Here is a 21888-nt window from a genome sequence, read left to right on the forward strand (position 1 = left end):
TGCAGGTGTTAAATACATAAATAATAACCCAAATAAATTATATTTTTAAATCTTTAGCCTCTACTTCAATTCATACCTCAAATATTTAGAGATCTCAAGGTCCTCTAATCTTCATAATTTACATTATGGAGTTAGTAATTCTACTTATTTAATTCATTTAATCAAACTTAATATATTAAAAACTGGGATGATTACAGATGGACCATTTGAAACATTAATATTTACAAATTAACCATCTAGATAAATTTTTTGAACAACCGAAAATCTGATAAAAATTAAAAATTGTGGGTTGGGGTTTTATTTGAGTGCAAATTAAAAAAATGAATGAAAGAGGGAGATTTATTTGTAAATAGCAAATCTCGGGTGGTCTGTATGCAATAAACTTTAAATTTACAATTATCTGAATTTATCAAAATATGATTATCTTTCCTTAATAATCATGGTCATAATAGTAGTCGAATGGTTGCTCTTTGTTTTTCTCTCCTCCTCCACCTCCTCGTTGGTCGGTGGCTGAACCAGTGACGGGATCGCCACCGCGGAGCTAAAAGGTTAATCATCTACAGGTCCCTTTCGAAGCCGGAGCAGACCCCTCGCCTCTCTTTGGTCTCTTCTTCTGTTTTCCTTCCATGGGGTTGCTTTGCTTTCCAAGCCATGGAGTGAACTCCATCGTCTCGACCCTTACTGGCATTAATGATCGTCACGGTTCTAACTCGCCGTTCGAACTCGGCATGGGGTTTCATTCTTTTTCCTCGCTTCTCTTTTATTAGTGCAGCAGGATGAATTGGCTTAGTATAACAGGCTTTTCGCAGTACAATTACTGTATTTCTATATACTGGTGTGATGGTTTTTTGATTAGAGCTTTTTAGTAACCCTAGCATGCTGTTCTTCGATGGTAACTACGAAGCTTTTTTGGTCTTTTGAAGTTAATTGGAAAAAAGGGAAGTTAGAGTCAAACGAAGTGTGGTTTATGATCCCCAGAGTGTAGGAAGTTTATGCTATGCTGCCAGCATTCCCCATACCTAGCACATAGTTAATATGTATTTACATATCTCACCCCGAGCTTTCATATTTACATACATAGAACATTGGTGCTTTAAAACTATGCATGAAAATGTGTTTTTCACTCATAAAAGGTGGTAATAATTCCATTTTTGAATAGATGTTAAATATTTGAGTGCTGTGTGTATAAATATGAAAGTTTAATGTGCGAGATTTGTAAATAGATAAGAATTGTGTGTTTTGTATGTAAAGGTCCCTCTTCATTAATAGGAAGTTTCATCTGATTTGTTGATTACAGTTAAATTGACTAAAACACTAATAAGCATAAAATGGGGCTTACCATTGGATTTCTTCTTGTACAGGACTTGCCCAAGTCATGAAACCTTTTTAAATTTAACCGTTATTGAGACACCAAGGTTGTGCCACATGGGGCATTATATGCGTAGCAGCCATTTTCCTATGCTATTGTTTGATAAACATGCATGAGCATTTTCATTTGTAATTTAAAATAGGATTTGGTTTGTCTGAAAATCATTAGAATTCTGACCCATAATTATTATGTAGATGTTTAATCTTGCTTTAAACATCAACATTGGCATATCTTGTTTAAAATTTTTTTTATCCGTATTTGTTCAGAGAAAATATTTGTAAAAGCACTAACTTTTCCCAAATGTTGATGCAGAGTGCGAGTGTGTAGAGCTATAATCTCATCAAAATCTCATGAAAAATTTAGCAAGGCATGTGCTTTGTGTAATCTTCTTCTACCATAACAATTTATTTTGTCGGCATTTTCTTTTCAAACCATTTGAATTTTAATTTGGACAGGTTAGGAAAAGCAACCTTGTCAACCGACACATCAGACAGGGGTATAAGCAAGGTGTTGAAGGTAGTGTTTTAGAGGTATGAAGAACTTGTTCAAGGTGTTTAGTGACATAAAATAGTGACCTCAACTGTTTGAAGCAGGTTTACGCCTTATGCATTTGGTCCATGTAATTTAGAATATTATTTGCATATAATATCTGTTTACCCGAAGAATTTGTGACTTTTCATGCGAATTAGTATTTTGTAGGGTGTTTTGTATAGTATGCATTCACATGCACGGTGTTGTGTTGTTGTGCTTTTGCAGTACTTTTGACCAAGAGTTATAACCTTCAGGCAGTACACACTTCATGTTACGATGGGATAGAATTATTGTTGTTTGTTCACAATAGCTGGGATGTTTGGGATTTAAAAAAAAATTATCTTTTAGGAGTTAAGTTAAAAATGGTTTTAGTTGACTGTATGTGAACTACATATACTAATATATGGGATGAGGTGTCTATAAATAATTATTATGTATGCAAGGCTTGGTGTGCAATATAAAGTCTGATTACATAATTTTGGGGAATTTGATGTTTGCTTTGTTGTGAGACCTGGTTTTTCTTTTAAAAATTATGCTCGTCGCTTTATTTTCAAGTTTCTCAAATTACTTTAATCATTTCATTATTGGTTGGGTTGTGGTTGTTGTATCTTCTATTTACATTTAAAAAAAGTAAGTGGTCGAATTATTTTGATGACTTTTGTGATTTATAAATCCTGAATTTTCTTTGCTTCTAGTCATACTATATTCCTGAGACCGGAGTTAATCCAAACCACAATAAAAATAAAAATATTATTACTGAAATTCAATAATGTTACAAATAAGGACACTTGACAATAGAAAAAACAACACAAACTAGATGGCGGTTGGATATCAGATAGGTTTTAGATTGGGAGGTGGTGGCAATAGTTGGAAGGCTGTGAGGGTATTGCGGCAACAGGGCAGAGGGTAGGAGGGGGTTACAACAGTAGTTTGCGGTGTTTGGAGGGATTGGTGGCAGTATGTGTGGTGTTTGGAGGGGTTTGTGGCAGCAAATTTGGTTACTGGAAGGTTGTCGGGAGCTGGTTCTAGTGTAGGAGCTGACGACAGTAGATGTACTAGCTGGAAGGGTCAGTGACAGCAAGTTGGGGTGTGGGAGGGCTGGTGGCAACAGAGACAGGAAAAAATGGCACACGGGGAGGATGATAGATAGCAGGGGAGAGTGATGACAATCAATAAAAGAAGACACACCACCTCAGGACGAGTAACAACCAGAGTTCCTTCTCACCGTCGGATACCCTAGAAAGGGAAAAAGAATGTAGGAGGCTATCTTGACAGAAATTTCAAAGAAAAAATAAACCCTAAACAAACAAATAAACATATTTATAATAATAGATAACTAAGGAGAGGGAGTCCCCTCTCTTTGGGTGCAAACCTAGCCAAGACCAACGGCCGGTTAGCCCTTGCCTATTTAGTTGAACTGGTTAGGTGGTTCAGTTCCCCTAGCCCCAACATCAATCTCATTGGTTTTGGGGAGCTTCGACCTGATTCATCAAATCTTCTATCTTCATGTGATGATGATGGAGCTGTTGAACTTCTCGGGGCTGAAGGATCGTCGACCTCTGCCCGAGGAGCTTTTGGATTCTACTATCTACTACATTGTCTCTCAAAATACTAGAGGTGTTTTCTCCATTTGTGAGTATACATCCATGTAGATCCACCCTTATGGGGGTCCAATACTGAGCTGAGTTGGGTTTGCCTCTCATGCATATATTGTTGAATCCTCTCAAAGTAATCTAAGATCAACTCAACCTGATATGAAGTAAGGGTAACCTGAACCTCGTTAAATGATGGTAGTCATGGAGGTAAGGTGTCGATCGTGATGTCCTGACATGCTCTATGTCATGATTGTATCATGTTTGAAATTGGTGTCTTAGTCGTCACCAAAGTCGGTCCCACTTATGCTACTCTGCTGGTATGGGACCTGTGATCTCGGGCTCCACCAAAGCTAGAAGGACGATGCGCTTCTCCTCTTTGGTGAAGTAGGTATTTCTGAATCCGTTGTGCTGAGTCCTACAGTCAAATTGCCATGGTCTTCCAAACAAAAGGTGACCGACATCCTTGGGTTCCATGTCGCACCACATATGATTCTGCGGCTGACTCCTAATCGAAAACTCTACTAGGCACCTCCGATCAATGTTTGGCCTGTTCTTCTTCTTATGCCACAACATATAATACGTTTGAGAATGTCTCTGAGTTATGAGACTAAATTTCTCTGCCATTCGCGTAGACGCCACACTCTTATTGCTGTCTCCATCGATGATGGTACTACATACATTCCTGTTCATAGTGCAACGAGTGTAGAATATATTGTGGCGAAGACACTGCGCATCCCTCGTATCCTCAATCTTTCAGACCTGTTGAATCATGAGTATCTTGCCTTAAACTGTGGAAGATGATACACCTCATCATGTTTCTCAGCTGCCTCCTCATTGCTAACATTATCCACTGCGCTCTGCCGGTAAAAGACACAACTCAGGCTCGTCGGGCAGCTAGAGGCTGTGTGCCTAAATCCATGTCATTTGAAGTATTTATTGGCGGGTACTGTAGTAGGCTTGTTTCACGTCTCAGACTTATTCTTACTTGGGGTGGCACTGTCCTTATCCAAACCATTTTTTACAACTCCCTGGGGCGTGATCCTACTGGTGTCTCCAATTGCGGGTCGCTACATGACTGGTGGTTGTTCATGTTCTATTTTTGTTTTCTTTCCACCTTCAATGCTAATGTTTGGATATATTCTAGTAACCAATAAAACTGTAGTTGCATAAGATTGCTAACAGCAGGCTTCAAGCCCCCCGGTTAAAGGGCTATGGTATGTTTCTCTGGCACAACCTACTCATACTTCATTTGTAGTTGCTAAACTGCATCATGAATTCCTATATCGATAAGTCTCTCTGTTGCAGGTGTGGAGCCTCAGAAACATATCCCGACAGTAATGGGGTGGTAGGTATTTCCTTGACATTTCTTTCCTTGGTAATCTTATCACTGCATTCTCTCTTTCTTTGCCTCTACAAGATTTCCTACCACAAGGAGATGCTCTTCTTAAACTTGATGGCTGCTAGCTTTACATGTATTTTATTTGACACTTTTTTATACTCGAAAATTCGCTCAACAGTTTTCAGTCAGTTGATAAAGTCGTTTGGATCCATACCTTCATTGAATTCAGGTAGATATACTTTGATGTCGAAATCCCTGTGTCACCCATATGTGGTCTTCTCTCTCGCCCTCTTCTGATACTGAATTTCAATGTGTCAGAGCCTATATTCTTAACCACTGACGTCTTCCTTATGGAACAGATTTAGATCCTCATCCCTTTCTTCGCTTTGACTTAGGAAATTTTTGGTGGGGGGTGGTTTGGGTAAGGCGGATGCTAGGAAATCCTAAGATTTGATTAGGGTTAGACTTACTCTAATACGAAATGATACCAGAATGAACCCAAACCACAATAGAAATGTAAATTTTATTTCAAAAATTCAATAGGGTTACAAACAACTCTTCACAATAGAAAATAGAAAAAACAACACAAACATAAAAGACACCCAAGTGCGACAGCGATGGTGGTGGATGACTGTTGGACAGTAGGTAGGTTTTGGATTGCGAGGTGGTTGTAGGAGCTGAAGGGCTACGAGGGAGTTGCGACAATGGGGTAGAGGGTAGGAGGGGGTTGCGGCAACAACTAGGGGTGCTTGGAGGGGTTGGCTATAACAGGTTAGGCTACTAGATGATTTTCGACAGTAGGTTTTGCTGCAGGAGGGGCTTGCGGCAGCAGATGTGGTGTTTGGAAGGCTCAACCGCAGTAGGTTGGTGTGCAAGAGGGATGGCGTCATCAAAGACAAAAAAGGGAGGCGCATAGGTGGGATGGCATCTGACAGAGAGGAGCGACAACAAGCAATAAAGTGAAGGATACACACCAACTTCTGAACTAGTTACAACAAAATCACCTTCTTGCTGTTCGATACAACTCTAAAAAGGGATAAGAGGAACCGAAGGCTGTCTTGACAGAAATCTCATAGCACAAAGGTAACCTTAAAGAAACAGAAGAGCATATTTATAGTTGTAGATAACTAATAAGGGGGAGACCCCTCCTATTGGGAGGCCAACCTAGCCTAGACCAAGAGCCGGTCAGCCCTTGTCGATCTAGCTGAATCAACTGACTAAACCAAGGGCGGCTAGGCCCTTGTCCATCTATCTGAAGCGATAAGCTAGTACAGCCTCCTGAGCCCTCGCGTCAATGCCATATTAATATCATCTAGAAACCCTAGCCTTCAACCATCCTGCATCACTTGCCATCTTATTTTACATTTTATATATAGATTGAGAAATATTATGAACCTTTTTTTTTGGTAGAAGATATTAAGGAACTACTCTAGTATAGGAAGACAAATTTTTGCTACAATCACATCAAATTGTAATAGTTGGAGTTGCAATAATGAAACTTAGCAAAAATCCATCATTGAATCTGTATTTGATTTTGGTGGTGATAATACTGGTGTTAAGAAATTCAATTGACATCTTTTCGATTCTGGTCATCTGTTTTATATTGGAAATTGAATTGGACATTCCAACCTCCTTAATACACGATCATCGGTTTGAGCTTAAAATTCTTCTTAATGCAAGTTAATGTCATTTTCTTTTGTTTTAGTCATCATTAATTATTATGTATCTGTGGGGTGTATTCTAATGCAATGTTTTCATCTTAATGATTCATTATTTTTCTCAATATAGCAATGGCTGAAATTCTTTACCGTACCAGGACAAAGATTCTCAGATGTTGGAGAATGATCTTCCACTGAAATATTCTACCGGTGAGGCTCATCCACTCGGGGCATCGGTAGTTGATCGTGGAATCAATTTTGCTTTATTTTCTCGGCATGCATCTTCAGTTACTCTCTGCTTATCCATCTCTGGGAGGTACTATTTTCTCACATTTTACCCATGTATTCTTTCTTTTTTTAGGGAAATTTACATACGTTGCACAAAATTTTTATGTATTTACATATCTCACATCTAAACTTTGATATTTACATACATCATACTTTGGTGTTTTAAACCTATGCATGAAAATCTGTATTTCACTTTAAAAAAGTGGTTATTACTTTTGATCTGATATTAAAAATTACAGTGCTATGTGCAAATATGAAAGTTCAGGTGTGAGATATGTAAATACATAAGAATTGTCCTCTATGCATGTTCTTCTTTTTTGTATCAAGTATGTTGGAGAAAATTTTAAAATTTAGCTCTTTAGAAGATACATACATGCTAATGATATGTGGAGGTAGGATATGGAAATTTCCATGTACTTTATGTAGTGAACATTTACTTATCATGTACTTGTCATAAACTTTTTGACACGGCGCTTTTGGGAGGAGACCTAGGGTTCGGTCCAGCTTGGGTAGACCGGCTGTCCTCAAGGGGGGAGGGCTGCTGACTCCCCTTTTCTTTTCTTCCTCTCCTTTCCCTCCCCTCTTTCCTTTCCTTTTCTTTCTTTCCTTCCCAGCACCTCCCTATTATAAGTCTTTTCCAAATATGAAATCTGAAATTTGAAATTTTTTCCTTTCCAAATATGAATTCCCCTCGCTTATTTTTCCTAATCTGAAATTCTGATTATCTTTGTTCTTCTCTCTTATTTTAAACATTGTCTAAAATATGTCCTAGTCCTCATTATAAATTAGAAGTGTTAAACTTAGAGTTTTCTTTAGTTTTTGTTGTGTTTGCTTTCAGAAATCTTGTGTGGAGTCTTTTTCGTCTTTGTGGGTTGTATCTGAGGAGATGACGGTGCTCAGGCTGTATCCTACTTTGAGGTGGTGATGCTTGACGTCTTCACTAACCGTTCTCCTCCACTCCCCATAGCCGTCAGCCCTGTTTTCCAACCTCCTCGACCACCATCTACACTCCGCCTATCCTCCTACAGTCGTTTCCCATTGCCGTCCCATCATTCCAGCCCCATCCCCACACATGTACTGCGTTCCCTTACAGCCATCAACCTTGATGTCCAACCTCCTCGACCACCATCTACACTCCGCCTATCCTCCTACAGCTGTTTCCCCTTGCCGTCCCACCATTCCAGCCCCATCCCCACACTTGTCAGCCTCCTTGGCTTTTCAATCATATAGGCCCTCCCAATCGACTGCTCCTCACCCCCTCTCCCGTTGCTCTTGTAGTCCAGTACCTTCTAGCCACCAATCCGCGTCGCCTAATGATTCTGAAGTTAACCCAAACAACGACTCAAACACGATTAATTTTTATTGCTGAAATTGTTAAAGACGGTTAGAAAGACGCTTTCTAACTAGTGAGAACACAAAAAACAACACACATGAATACATAGACAATAAAACAAACATACAAACAGTAAAGCAAGATAGTGATTGCAGGAAATATGCTTAAGAACATATCAGAAACAACCCTCGCTAGCGTCGACGGGCAACTGAGAAGTTAATGAGGCGGCGGGGAAGTAGTCAACAACGATTGGACGTTCATCGGGGAGACCTGCGGCGATAAGAGGGGTGTTGGGATGAAGATCCTGACTTACCGGGTACTAACTGTAAGGGGGGCAGGAGGGAGGGCTACGCCTAGTAGAGGACTGCTTGGTAATTGGAAGTTTCGTGGTGAATAGGAGACACTGCGGGAATGAAAGACAACGCTTGGGGGAGTCATGGATGTGCAGAGGTGGAGAGGTAATGATACTGGAAGGTGGAATGGAGTGGTGATACATACCATCTTGGCGGGATACAGCCGTAGCTTCACGTTGCCGAACGATTTAACACTCGAATAGAGGGAACACTAGGGACAACACTTGAAATCAGAAATCACAAGGAAAAAATATCGCTTAGACATCAGAAAAGAACATGCATAAATAAAAGAGCGAGGGAAGCTAGCCAAAGCAAGATCTTGAGAAGGAAAGAGGTGAGAAATGGAAGGTTTGCAACGGCTAGAGGAGGAATATGTGCAACAATGGCTAGGAGGAGGCGTAAGATTAAGGCACGGGGGGAGCATGCAATGCGGGATGGATTAGGGCGAGCGAATCAGATTGATCGACATTTTAATTTCGAGGATCGGTTCGGTCGAGCGTGAATGGTTGGACCAGCTAGCTCCAAGTTGGGTCGACTTGACGCGCTGAAGCAAGGGGAGTGTCATGCGTCACCTGCGACCTCTATACTTGTTGTCCCTGCAATTCTTCACCTCCCGTTCACTACCATCAGTATTCCTTTGCTACCAACATGCCTACCAACCATCTCCACCTAGGAGATCTCTACCGCCCTTGGTATACGCCTTAGAGATGTTTGCTTGCATCGTTAGTGTTTGTATTGTTATTTTCTGTTGTGTTGTGCTGTGACCCTATTCCTCTATTAATAAAAGTTTACTTTTGTATTTTTACTATTTTTCATACTAGTTCCGGTATCACTTATATTGTAAACATATACTTCTTCATAAAATGATCCGATTGTGACGTATTAAATTTAGATCACTCGAAGGTTTATATGTATAATAATCTCTACCCATTGATACCTATAACATGGTTATTCTGCTCTTCTTTTATCTGCACCCATAAAATTTTTAAATTTTGCTCTGCTAAGTTGATGTCGATTTGGATGAAAGCTGATCATAAATTGAGAGTTAGCACCGAAAACCCTGCTGCTTAGTACGAACTATTTCTGATTCATAATTGTGTTCTTCTTAAGTGTGTTTGCTGAAGCCAAGTTTTTGGATCTTTTATCAAGTTTACTTTTTTTGAATGTGTTTTTAGATCACTCGAAGGTTTATGGGTATACTAATCTCTACCCATTGATACCTATAACTTGGTTATGCTGCTCTTCTTTTATTTGCACCCATAAAATTTTTAAATTTTGCCCTGCTAAGTTGATGTCGATTTTGATGAAAGCTGATCATAAATTGAGAGTTAACACCGAAACCATACTGCTTAGTACGAACTATTTCTGATTCATAATTGTGGTCTTCTTAAGTGTATTTGCTAAAGTCAAGTTTTTGGATCTTTTATCAAGTTTACTTTTGTGAGATTGTTTTTGATCAGCTTCACTGTAAATTCTACTTAGAACCTTCTGAGAAACTTCTCTATTATTTTATTCATAGGGTTGATGTTGGGAAACAGCCTGAAGGCATGATAGAAGTTCCATTAGATCCTCAAATGAACAAAACTGGAGACATATGGCATATCTTTGTTGAGGTTTGCATTGTAGAGATATTGTTCTTTTCACTAGCTTGTCTTATTAAATTGCTAATTTGTCAAATTATTTCATTTTCTTCTTTGGAAGAAATTAATATTTTTCCCATGAATTGTACGCATGCTCCCGATCAAGTAACAATTAAGTAAAATTAGTTAATTTATTTGTATTACTTGGTTTAGATTTTATGTGCTTTTTTAATCAAGGACTCAATTTAGTAATGTTGGTTGGATGCTTGACCTAAATTTGCTAATCTTGTCTACGCATTGTAAACTAATATTTTTTGTAGTACAACATTTATAAATTTGGTGCTAAATTTCAGGGTTTGCCTGATTTTGGGGTGCTTTATGGATATCGTGTGGATGGTCCTCATCGATGGGATCAAGGTCATCGATTTGACATTAATAACATTCTTCTAGATCCATATGCAAAATTCGTTTCGGGTCGCAAAATTTTTGGAGATGTCAAAGAAAGAAGGTCTAAATTCCTTGGTACTTACGATTTTCGTAATTTACCATTTGATTGGGGTCCTGATTACAAACTTCCAGATATACCCGAGGTATATTCATTAGCTTGGCTGTTAGGCTTAGAATGGAGTGATTCCTTATGTAAGTTATAACTTCTTTTATTATCATGCAGACGGATCTAGTTATATATGAAATGAACGTTCGCGCATTTTCGGCTGATGAGTCAAGCGGGCTCGATCCAGAAATTCGTGGCAGCTATCTGGGTATTATAAAGAAGGTCTGTTTATTCTTTATGTGTAATAATTGTAAATTATGAGGGGCCTGCTTGATTTTTTTCAATTGAAAGAACTGTTTTTAATTTGAATTGAAAGCTAATGGAAGATTTATGAATCAATATTTTGACATGATAGTAGGTTTTAGCACTACTTGTTTAAGGTGATTCGCCATAATGTTTAATGCTTATGAGTTGGTAAAATGTCTTATTTTTTCATATCAAAGGTTATGTTTTTTTGTTGGAATCATTGGTATAGAAAGTCACGTCAATCGTTTAATACGTACTATGTGAGCCATAAGTATGTTTATGCTTGCACATCTTACATAGAGATGCAATTCTAACTTTTTCAGAGACATGTTTTGCACCGATATTAATTTTTAGAAAGATTTACGTACATACCACTCAGTTCCTATGTATTTACATATCTAACACTTAAACTTCAATTTTTACATATATGACACTTTACCTGTGCATGAAATGGAGTATTCATGTTTTTAAAAGTTAAAATCGTGGCATTTTTTATGTTATATGAAAGATTTGGATGGTATAAATGTCAAAAGTTCTAGTGTCAAATTTGTAAATACATAGGAATTTCGTGGTATGTATGTAAATACCTCTAACTTTTATTAATGAATATTTAGTTTTTTGAATCTAGGCGTTTTGGGATTTCATAATTATTAATAAATATTATTCAACATTTTAGATCCCACATTTGTTGGAGCTTGGTGTTAATGCTGTGGAATTGTTGCCAGTTTTTGAGTTTGATGAGCTGGAATTTCAGAGGCGTCCAAATCCTAGAGATCACATGGTAATTAAAATGAAAGAAATAGTAATTATTGCTTTTTACTAAAAAACCTTTATTCCCTAGAATTATTTTTTATTTTGTGTTGTGGATCCAAATTCCAGACAGCTGCAATATAGTAGTGGTGGTAAAGCTTTATTGGCTTTCACTGTGGTCTAATGTTTACTGCTATTTTGATTTGATTATTCAACATTATGCTAATTTGCTAGATCAACACATGGGGGTATTCCACAATAAATTTTTTTGCGCCAATGAGCCGATATGCTAGCACAGGAGCTGGACCTTTGGCTGCAGCTCGAGAGTTCAAAGAAATGGTCAAAGCTTTGCATTGTGCTGGAATAGAGGTAATCTGCCTATCTCTTATCATCCAAGTGGCACTTTGTTCCATGCATACTTGTTTTCATGCTCTCTTTACTTTTTCTTTTTCCCGTGGCATTTACATACATGCCTATCAAGAAGGAATAAATGAAATCAGGTAGAATAAAGAGTTTCCTTCTTCGCAATGCTGCAAAGAAGGAAACATTATATTTGCACGAATTCTTTCCTTTTAGTTGAATATTTAGATTAGGAATATGTATTCATTAAGTTACTTAAAATAGATTATACAGAATATTATGTACCTAAAATAGATTGTACAGACTATTATTTATTGAAATAAAAGCAAAGGAAAAAATATTTAGTTTATTTGCTCGAAATATTGACATGGTATCAGAGCTTTCATCGGTCTGAATCTTTGGAATTCTAGTTTTTTCTATCGTTCAGCTGCTTCCTCGTCGGAGCGCTCGTTCTTGTGTTTGAGTTTTGCGGCATCTTTGTACGCTTTGTTTGAGTTCTGCCGCTAGCGGATCTTAGACTTCGATCGATCTCTTTGTTATTTTCACCGGCATTTTCGACCGCTTCCTCGCTGGGAGCACTCGTTCTTGTCCTTGCTTGAGTTCTGCAGCATGGTCGTCCACCTTCGTCGGAGTCCCAGGAAAACCGCTGCTTCTCTGCCAAGCCGGATCCTCTCTGCCACGATTCGAGTCTATTTGCTGCTGCGATCCACTTTATCGCGATTTGTCTGTTAGTGTTGCGTTCTATCTGTTTGTCCCGCTTTCCCACGATCCTTCTGCTCGTCTCACGAGTTCTTTTCCCTTTTCCGCGTCTGCTCATTCGCGATTCCTGTTCGTCTGCTCATCCGCGTCTGTTGCGATCCCTTTTCCATTGCGATCATTCTTTTCCGACTGTGCCCTTTTCTCGTTGATTTAAGATCAACAATTTGGATAATGTTTTTTAGATATCTTGGCTTTATTTGATTTTTTTGGTTGAATTCGATTAGCGACATTTCTATTTAAAATGTCTTCTGAAATTTTAGCTATCAGATTTACGGAAAAGAATTATGCCGCATAAGAATTTCAGCTCAGAATGTTCCTAAAAGGGAAGGAGCTTTGGGGCCATATTGATGGATCTTCCCCAGCTCCTATTGAAGCAAAAGATCTTGGTCAATGAGAAGAAAATGATGTTCAGATTGTTTCCTAGATTTTAGGCTCTGTTGAGGCTCATATGGTGAACAATTTACGATCTTTGGGAACAGCTAATAAAATGTGGGAATACTTGAAGCACGTTTACAATCAAGATAATTCTGCGAAACGTTTCCAATTGGAACTTGACAGGAGTAATTATAGTCAGGGTAATCTTTCAATTGAACAATATTTTTCTGGCTTTCTAAATTTATGGAGCGAATATACTGGTATTATCTATGCTAAGGTGCAAAAGAGAACTTAGCTAGTCTTCAAGCTATTCATGAAGAAAGTTGTCGTGATCAATTTTTAATGAAGGTGAGACTTGAATTTGAAACTGCTCGAGCTGAGTTGCTGAATAGAGATCTGGTTCCTTGTTTGAATGTTTGCTTTGGACAATTACTACGCAAAGTGCAAAGATTAGCGACATAAGCTACTATCAGTATAACAGGTGGATTAAATAATTAACATGACATATGCTGCTAAAACCAAAGGGACATGGTCAGTGCAACGCAACAACTGCAAGAAATTTGGTCATATTGCACGAAATTGTGAAAATAAGACATGTACTTATTGCAAACAAAATGGACATTCTCTTATGGAGTGCCCTACACGACCCCAAAACCGCAAACCATAAACACTTCATGCCACGATATCCGACACTCACAATCCTGCCACGACATCCACAGTTACTGACAATAATCAATCAGCTGTCACACCAGATGTGGTTCAACAGATGATCCTCTCTGCCTTTTCTGCTATTGGCTTTCAAGGGAAAGGTAAAATTATTACTTTCGTTCATTCTCCTTAATTTGTTGATTCAGACGCCACAAATCATATGACTGACACAACTGATCTATTGCATAACCAACAATCGTACACTGGTACTCAACATATTCAAGTTGCTAATGGAAATAATATTCTAATTATGACAGTTGGTGATATTAACTCCTCCTCAGACATGTCTTGTTTTCTCCTAAATTATCTACTAACTTATTCTCTGTTGGTCAAATTGTGGATAATAACTGTGACGTGCATTTTTCTCGTGATGATTATATTGTGCAGGATCAGGTGCCGGGGAAGGTAATAGCGAAGCGACATAAAGTGGGCAAACTGTTTCCATTACAATTTACTGCTCCTCGGAATATTTCATTAGTATCTTCAGTTATTGAGAATGATGCGAGCATCTGACATAAAAGACTAGGTTATCCCAATGATATGATGTTGAAGCATTTACGTAAAAGTGATGTTTTTTATTCTAGAGATAAGAGTTTAGTAGTTCACTGTTCAGTTTGTAAACTTAGAAAAAGTAAGGCATTACCTTTTCTTATTTCAGGCACTTATGACAATAAATGTTTTGACATTATCCGCAGTGATGTTTGGGAAATCACACCCGTTATTTCACATGCTCAATCCAAATATTTTGAGGCATTTATTGATGATTACAGTTGATTTATTTGGATCTATTTTTTACTTTCCAAAGCAGAATTATTTACTGTATTCCAAACATTTTTAGCATATGTTGAAATTCAGTTCTCCTTTTGCATTAAAATCTTACGGTCTGACAATGGCAGTAAATACATGTCTCATGAGTTTCAAGCATTTCTACTTAACAAAGGTATTGTTTCACATCGTTCATGTCCCCATACACCACAACAAAATGAAATTATTGAAAGAAAAAATTGACTTCTATTAGATACTTAAAAAAAAGAATCTTCTGTCCCAGCTAAATTTTGGACTGAAGCTTTATTTACGACAGTTTATCTCATTAATTGTGTACCATCTCAACAATTGAACTATGAGTCTCAATACTATCAAATTTTTGATAAACATCCTAATTATCATACGCTGCATACCTTCGGATGTGTTTGTTTTGTTCATCTACTTGCTCATGTACGTCATAAGTTGGCAACTCAGTCAGTACGATGTGTCTTTATTGGGTACAATCCTAATCATAAAAGTTCATAAAAAATCCTAATCATAAAAGTTTTGTGTGTTATGATTCGATTAATAATCGATGACATATTTCTCGGAATGTGATTTTCTTTGAGCATGAATATTACTTTCAGTATCATGTGTCGATACCAGATATAGTTATACTTCCATAATTTGATAATTCTTCTGCTGATAAACAGTTCAAGTCAGACATTGTATACACAAGACGTCTGCCCCTTTCACCTTCAAGCCTCCCCGACCCTGATCCAGAAATTGCTCCAATAAGTATTCGACGATCAACCCAACGTATCTGTTCTCGAGATAAATATGAGTATTCTGCAATTTTAACTAACACTACTATTTCTACATCTTACTTTCGGGCTGCTAAACAGACTTGCTGGGTCAAAGCCATGCAAGAAGAACTTCAGGCACTTCAGATATTGTTTCATGTCCTACAGGTGTTAAACCCATTGGTTGTAAATGATTTTATTCTCTTAAACTCTGATCTGATAGCTCTCTTGACAGATATAAGCCAAGATTGATAGCTCTTGACAATCGACAGGAATACGAGATTGATTATGAAGAAACATTTGCACCCGTGGCTAAGATAAAATGACTAAGATGACAACTGTCCGACTGGTGTTATCTATTGCTGCATCTAAAGGCTGGTTCTTAAAGCAGATGGATGTTAAGAATGCATCCTTACATGGGGATCTCAAAGAAGATTTTTATATGACTCCTTTAGGCTTATTTTCTACACCTTCACATGATGTTTGTAAGCTCAAACGGTTCCTATACGGTTTGAAACAAGCTTCACGGGCCTGGTTTGAAAAGTTTCGCAATACCCTTCTTAGCTTCTCTTTCATTCAAAGTCAGTATGATTCATCATTATTTCTTTGCAAGACTGACAAAGAAATTGTTTTATTATTAGTTTATGTTGATGATATTGTCATCACAGGACCTGACAATCAATTGATGTCTCAGCTACAGAAACACCTTCAGGGTTCTTTTTATATGAAAGATTTAGGGTCATTAATTTATTTCTTAGTACTCGAGGTTCATTTTTCTGCCGCAGGTATTTTTCTTCATCAGCACAAGTATACGAAGGGATTCATTGCTTTGGCTGGTCTTCAAGATGGTCGCTCCACTGATACTTTTTTGAAAGTAAATGTCAAATATCAACATAATAATGATGACTTTCTATCTCAACCATCTCTATATCGACAACTAGTTGGCAGTCTCAATCATTTAACTATTACGCGTTCTGATATTTCATTTGTTGTGCAACAAGTTAGTCAATTTATGCAAAAATCTACACATCTTCATTTAACTGCAGTTCGACGTATTATTCGATGTTTGAAAGATACTTCTCATCGTGGTTTGTTCTTTTCTGAGGAGCCTCCTATCGCCTAAACAACCTATAGTGATGCCGATTGGGCTGGTTGTTCTGATACACGCCGATCTATTACTGGATGGTGCATGTTTCTCGACAACTCTTTAATCTCTTGGAAGAGCAAGAAACAAGATCGAGTGTCCAAGTCATCTACTGAATCAGAATATCGCGCTATGTCCTCTTCTTGTTCCGAGATCATTTGACTTCGGGGCGTGTTGGCTGAGCTTGCTTTTCCTCAGTTTGAATCTACTTTTCTTCATTCAGATAATACTAGCGCTATCCAGATTGCTGCTAATTCCATCATTCATGAGCACTTGAAACGGATTGAAGTGGACTGTCATTCCATTCGAGAAGCCTATGAGGATGGTGTTATATCTCTTCCTCATATTACTTTTGATCTTTAAACGGCTGATATATTTACTAAGACTCTTTCTCGACAGCGTTATCAGTTTCTTGTCAACAAATTGATGTTTTTTGATTAGCCAACATCAATTTGAGGGGGGATATCAAACATGAATAAATGAAATCAGATAAAATAAAGAGTTTTCTTCTTCGCAATGCTGCAAAGATGAAAATACTATATTTGCACGGATTCTTTCCTTTTAGCTGAATATTTAGATTAGGACAATGCATTCATTAAGTTATTTAAAATAGATTATACAGAATATTATGTACCTAAAATAGATTGTACAGACTATTATTTATTGGAATGAAAGCAAGGAAAAAACATTCAACTTATTTGCTCGAAATATTGACAATACCACCCAATTCATATGTTTTTACATATCTAATACCTAAATTTTACATTTTGTATTAATACCACCCAAATCTTTCATAGCACATAAAAAAAGACCACTATTTTAACTTTTATGGTAAAAGATGCCTTTTCATGCATAGATAAGGGGGCACATATGTAAAAATTGAAAATTTGGTGTTAGATATGTAAATACATAGGAATTGAGTGGCATGTATGTAAATTTTTCTTTTTTCAGTTCAGCTAAGATTAAACATGCTGTTTTACAGGTCATTTTGGATGTAGTTTACAACCATACTAACGAAGTAGATTATGCTAAGGACCCATACACCACTTCATTTCGTGGTATTGATAACAAGGTGAGTATTGGCATTACTTTATAGTAATTTTCTAATATGCTGAATTCAGGACTTGGGCCCTCTTTTGAAGAATCTTTGAACAGCGCCGTTCATGAATACATGGATATACAACAGCATTCTTTTTTTTTCCATCTATTACCTTTGTATTCTTTATTATTTGTAGGTTTACTACATGATGGATATGCGAAATAATGCCAAAATGCTTAATTACTCTGGCTGTGGTATTTCCATCAAACCCATCAAAATTTTATTTGGCAAATTTATATTAAAATTTTTCTTTCATGATATTTGATTATGTTATATTTTTATATGCACCTTGCAAACTTTGTTCATATTTTAGAAACTGGGATAAAAAAAGGATCTTATTAAAAATTCACATGAGTTGATTTTCTTAATAAATCTGGTGTTTTTTTAATATATTCATCTAAAATAGGATCAGATATATAGAGAGCATCTAAACGTAACTATGTTTTTTATTAGAGGAAATTGTACCAAAACTTTAATACAAAATATGAGGCCAAATGCAAATTATTCATCACGAGCATCCTTTTTTTTACAACTTGGATGCTAAGTGCCTAAGTTGCTATGTTGTCAGTGATTAAATTATTGTTCATCATATTAGCCTTTCTTAGCTTTGTAGTAAGTTTTAAGAATCCTTCTTTCGTTCATGTGGAGTGCTATATTAGGTGTTAGCTTTAGCTCATATAAGCCTTTTTTGCTTATATTCTACCTATGTAACCTTAGTCTGTCCCTTATTTTACTCTTTCCAATGAGTTATTATTTGGAGTTAGGTTTCTCGTAGGCATAATTTCAAATGATTAATTCTCTCTCTCTCTCTCTTTCTCTGTGCTCTCTCTTACCTCCCTCCCTAGAGAATTTTTAATTAAGGCTAGCTTGTAGATTTTGTAATGCTCACATTATTGTTGGCCGTAAAGGGGGCCTTATAAACTTGCTAAAAGCTTGTCAAAGTTGTCGGTCTTATGCTCATCTTAACTCATAACCTAGTTCTCTTTATTTTATGTCACATATTTGTATCATTATCATGTCCTTTAAAAATTTTGTCATAATTTTTGGTTCAGCCCCTAGTTCAATTATATTTGAACCTTTGAAACTTGAATCTTTACTTCTTTCAATTCAATTCCCTGTATTATTTTCCGAACTTAGCTTTCAGTGCTGGTTCCTTGGTCATCTTTGAGTTGTGCCGCCTTAACCTTTTGGAAGGGCTATCTTGGTACTAAATCTTGCTTCATTGCTGAAACCAATGATACTATTAATAGTCCACTTTTTCTCGATTTGTGTTGACATCTTCCCTGTATTGTTGCATTCTTTGAGTTCAGAGAAGGGCAGCTCAAGTCATATATAGTACCAGTAAAAGTTGTTTCAAATTGGGTAGGCCTCATAATTTTCCCGTCTGATTTAAAAAAAAAAATAGTGTCCATCACTTGCTTTATTTTACTTTGCTGCGTGGGTTGTTTGTAGCTAAGGCAATTAAGTTCTTTGTTCACCTGCAAAAACAAATTGTAACCCGGGTAATTATTCTTTCATCAATATAATTATTGTGGCCTTTCTTCCTACCACTGCAACCTTATCTTGCTTGAAGTCAATTGTTTTTGACGTTTTGCTTAAAGTCAATTATTATGGTCTTTCTTCCCACCACATACAACAAGAATGTATGGCAGATCAGGATTCATGTCTGAAGTCAAAAGAGACTGATAAGGCTGCTTATTTGATGTTAGTTGTTATAATTTAGTGTAAAAAGATTTTACACTTGTGGAAGGAGTTGGTACCTTATGCCAAAAGTTTTTGGACCATACTTGCAACCTCTGTTTGATGAGAACTTACTCATGAGATTTTGTTTGTCATCACAGAAAACATCCTTTGTTTGTCTTCTTTCTGAATGTGAAACGCTATAGGTTTATAATAGGCAGGTAAAAATTTGCAAAGTTATGCTAAAACAGTGACCTGTAATTACTTTATAGTAATAAAAAGGAGGATTATCCAAAAATCTAACCCCAAATTTTTTGTATAAAGTTTTTTTTTCCTTTTTTTTTCCTTTTTTTTTAACTGATGGCTAGAAGTTATAGAGTTTGTGCAATTCATTTGCTTAATTCCAATTTTCTCGTCCGGAACAACAGTCTGGAACTAAAAATATTGTGTTTGAAGCATCTCATTTCTTACCTTATTGAGCATTATTTGAATTATGGCTTCGGTAAACCAATACATGATGGAAACACATATGTAATAGATTCATAGGACATATATGCCAAATGTTAAGGGAAATTTGGTATTTATGCCGGAAAATTGTACTATTTCATTTTATACCAATTTTTTTCAATTACTCATCTTATTCTATCCCTTGAATTGGGAATCTGATTGATACAACCATGGTTTTTTGTATGAAAATAGCATGGGAATTCAATTTTATAATCATCGTAATAACCATGATCTTCTCTTCAACCTTACATTTGTGAGTAGATCTCTCCATTTTCTGAATTGGACCGGTATTTTCAGCCTTTTTGATGATTTATTCTGTTGTTGTCCAGGAAACACACTGAATTGTAACCATCCTGTGGTAATGAACCTTATACTGGACAGCTTGAGGCATTGGTAATATCTGAAGTTTTCTTTTTGCTGTTATTCTCTGTGATGCCATCCAAAAACTATAACCTGCATATGTGCATTTTGTTTAGAAATTTATCCTAGCAAAACTTTGATGTATAGCCGTTTCATAGCATTGGTCAAGTTCCAAAGTTTGTAAAAGTGCTAAATTAGTCACTATACTCTTTTAATAGGGGCTAAATTAGTCCTCATTAGAGATTATTTTAACTCATATTATATAAGCCTGGGATTAAATTGACACTTTTATTAATTTTGGGACTTTTTTGACAATTTTCTCTCAGCACTTATTTTTTTTTTATATTCATTTCGGTCAGCAGTGATGTATGCAGAACATTGTTGTGTAGCTGGTACTAGTCATGCTTGTGCCACGAAATCTCGCCATTTTGTTCTTCTATTTCTACTTAAAGCTTCCACCCGACATTGCTCCTTAAATTATGTCATGTAGAAGAGAGAAGCTCTTTTTAATCATTTGCATGGCTTTACATCTTTTCAAACATTATCCATGATGTATACACTCTTGATCATTGTCAAAACTGACATATGCTAGACTTCTGTTACTTTGTTGCTTTGAAAATAACATACTTCTTCGATCGTAAGACATCTGGAGGAAGATTTCTTTTGTGCCAAAACTGATTAGTTTGAATCATTCTATTGAGAAAATTCAAGCACTGTTCCATTTGTGCGCTTGAAAGGATCGATGCAATGGAAGAGCTGCATATCTTCAAAGGTAGATATGTAAAGCAGATAACATTAGGTTTGGCTTTGTTTTGTCATTCCTAATTCTAGCACATGCTACTCAAGCTAAGTTGAAGGATGAACTCTTCATTTTCTCTAATCTATGATGCTCCATATGATGACTGATGCCATTCAGTTGTTGCAAGTTCTTATCTAGCTATCTGGATTGAAACCGGTTTTTATTGAATATATTTGGAGTCAAAGCTCCTCATCATACGCTTTCTTATATTTCTATATGATCCCTGGCTTCAATAAACGGATTTTTCTGTGGCGTTTGAAAAGTCATATTTTTCTTCAAAGGAACCTTATGGAAGTGTGCTTCAAAAAGTATATTTGTTTTTTTTAAATGGCATCCTTTTTGTGCTGTAGTCCTCTAGTTTGGGAATTTTACTTGGAAAATATTGGCGATTAGGGATTGAAAGATGAACATTGGAAATTATAAAATGAGTTTTCTTCCTGTAGTTATCACAATTCTGGACGCTTCATCTTACCAGTTTAATAGCCGATTCTGCAATGATGGGTGCTATATTCAAAGTGTACTTTTTTTTTTTTGTGTGGACATATAAAGTCATAATAGGCTGTTTTGTTTTTTGGTTTTGATGAGTATGACCCAGTCTCCTCTCATGCAAGCATTGTCAAAGATATCTTTACATATATAGTGACCTCATCCTAATGTTTTAGAGATCCTCATTCTCCATTACCTCTAGTTAAATGTTTCTTGAGATGTTAATTCTCTTAGGCGCAAATCTTCCTTGCAAGCGTATGGAGTCTTGCCATCTCGTGGCCAGGAGTGTGGCATCCGGATCTTGCGATCATGGCAGAATCGAATCGAACACCTTTTCTCTTATTTTCTTTCTAATTTTTTATCCTTATTTTCTTTCTTATCCTTTCCTATTTCCTTATTTTTCAATTAGTTATTTTGCTTGTAGGAGCCTTATATATATATATATATATATATATATATATCATTTAAT

At 36.7% G+C, this 21888-nt stretch overlaps 1 protein-coding gene across 1 annotated transcript in view; it reads left to right on the plus strand.

Annotated features, from left to right (window-relative positions):
* The first annotated feature begins 454 nt into the window (after positions 1 to 454).
* LOC110025087 (isoamylase 3, chloroplastic) overlaps positions 455 to 21888 on the plus strand; it is a 92627-nt gene continuing 71193 nt past the window's right edge. Inside the window, exons 1-12 of the mRNA XM_020725355.1 lie at positions 455 to 733; positions 1682 to 1736; positions 1825 to 1899; positions 6651 to 6808; positions 9986 to 10079; positions 10400 to 10636; positions 10717 to 10821; positions 11522 to 11626; positions 11830 to 11964; positions 17471 to 17560; positions 17724 to 17781; positions 20104 to 20167. Coding sequence (XP_020581014.1) covers positions 627 to 733; positions 1682 to 1736; positions 1825 to 1899; positions 6651 to 6808; positions 9986 to 10079; positions 10400 to 10636; positions 10717 to 10821; positions 11522 to 11626; positions 11830 to 11964; positions 17471 to 17560; positions 17724 to 17781; positions 20104 to 20167 — 1283 coding nt within the window. The 5' untranslated portion in view covers positions 455 to 626. The remainder of the gene's footprint in view (positions 734 to 1681; positions 1737 to 1824; positions 1900 to 6650; positions 6809 to 9985; positions 10080 to 10399; positions 10637 to 10716; positions 10822 to 11521; positions 11627 to 11829; positions 11965 to 17470; positions 17561 to 17723; positions 17782 to 20103; positions 20168 to 21888) is intronic.

Source organism: Phalaenopsis equestris, unplaced genomic scaffold (assembly GCF_001263595.1).
Source record: "Phalaenopsis equestris unplaced genomic scaffold, ASM126359v1 Scaffold000287, whole genome shotgun sequence".
Lineage (NCBI taxonomy): Eukaryota > Viridiplantae > Streptophyta > Magnoliopsida > Asparagales > Orchidaceae > Phalaenopsis > Phalaenopsis equestris.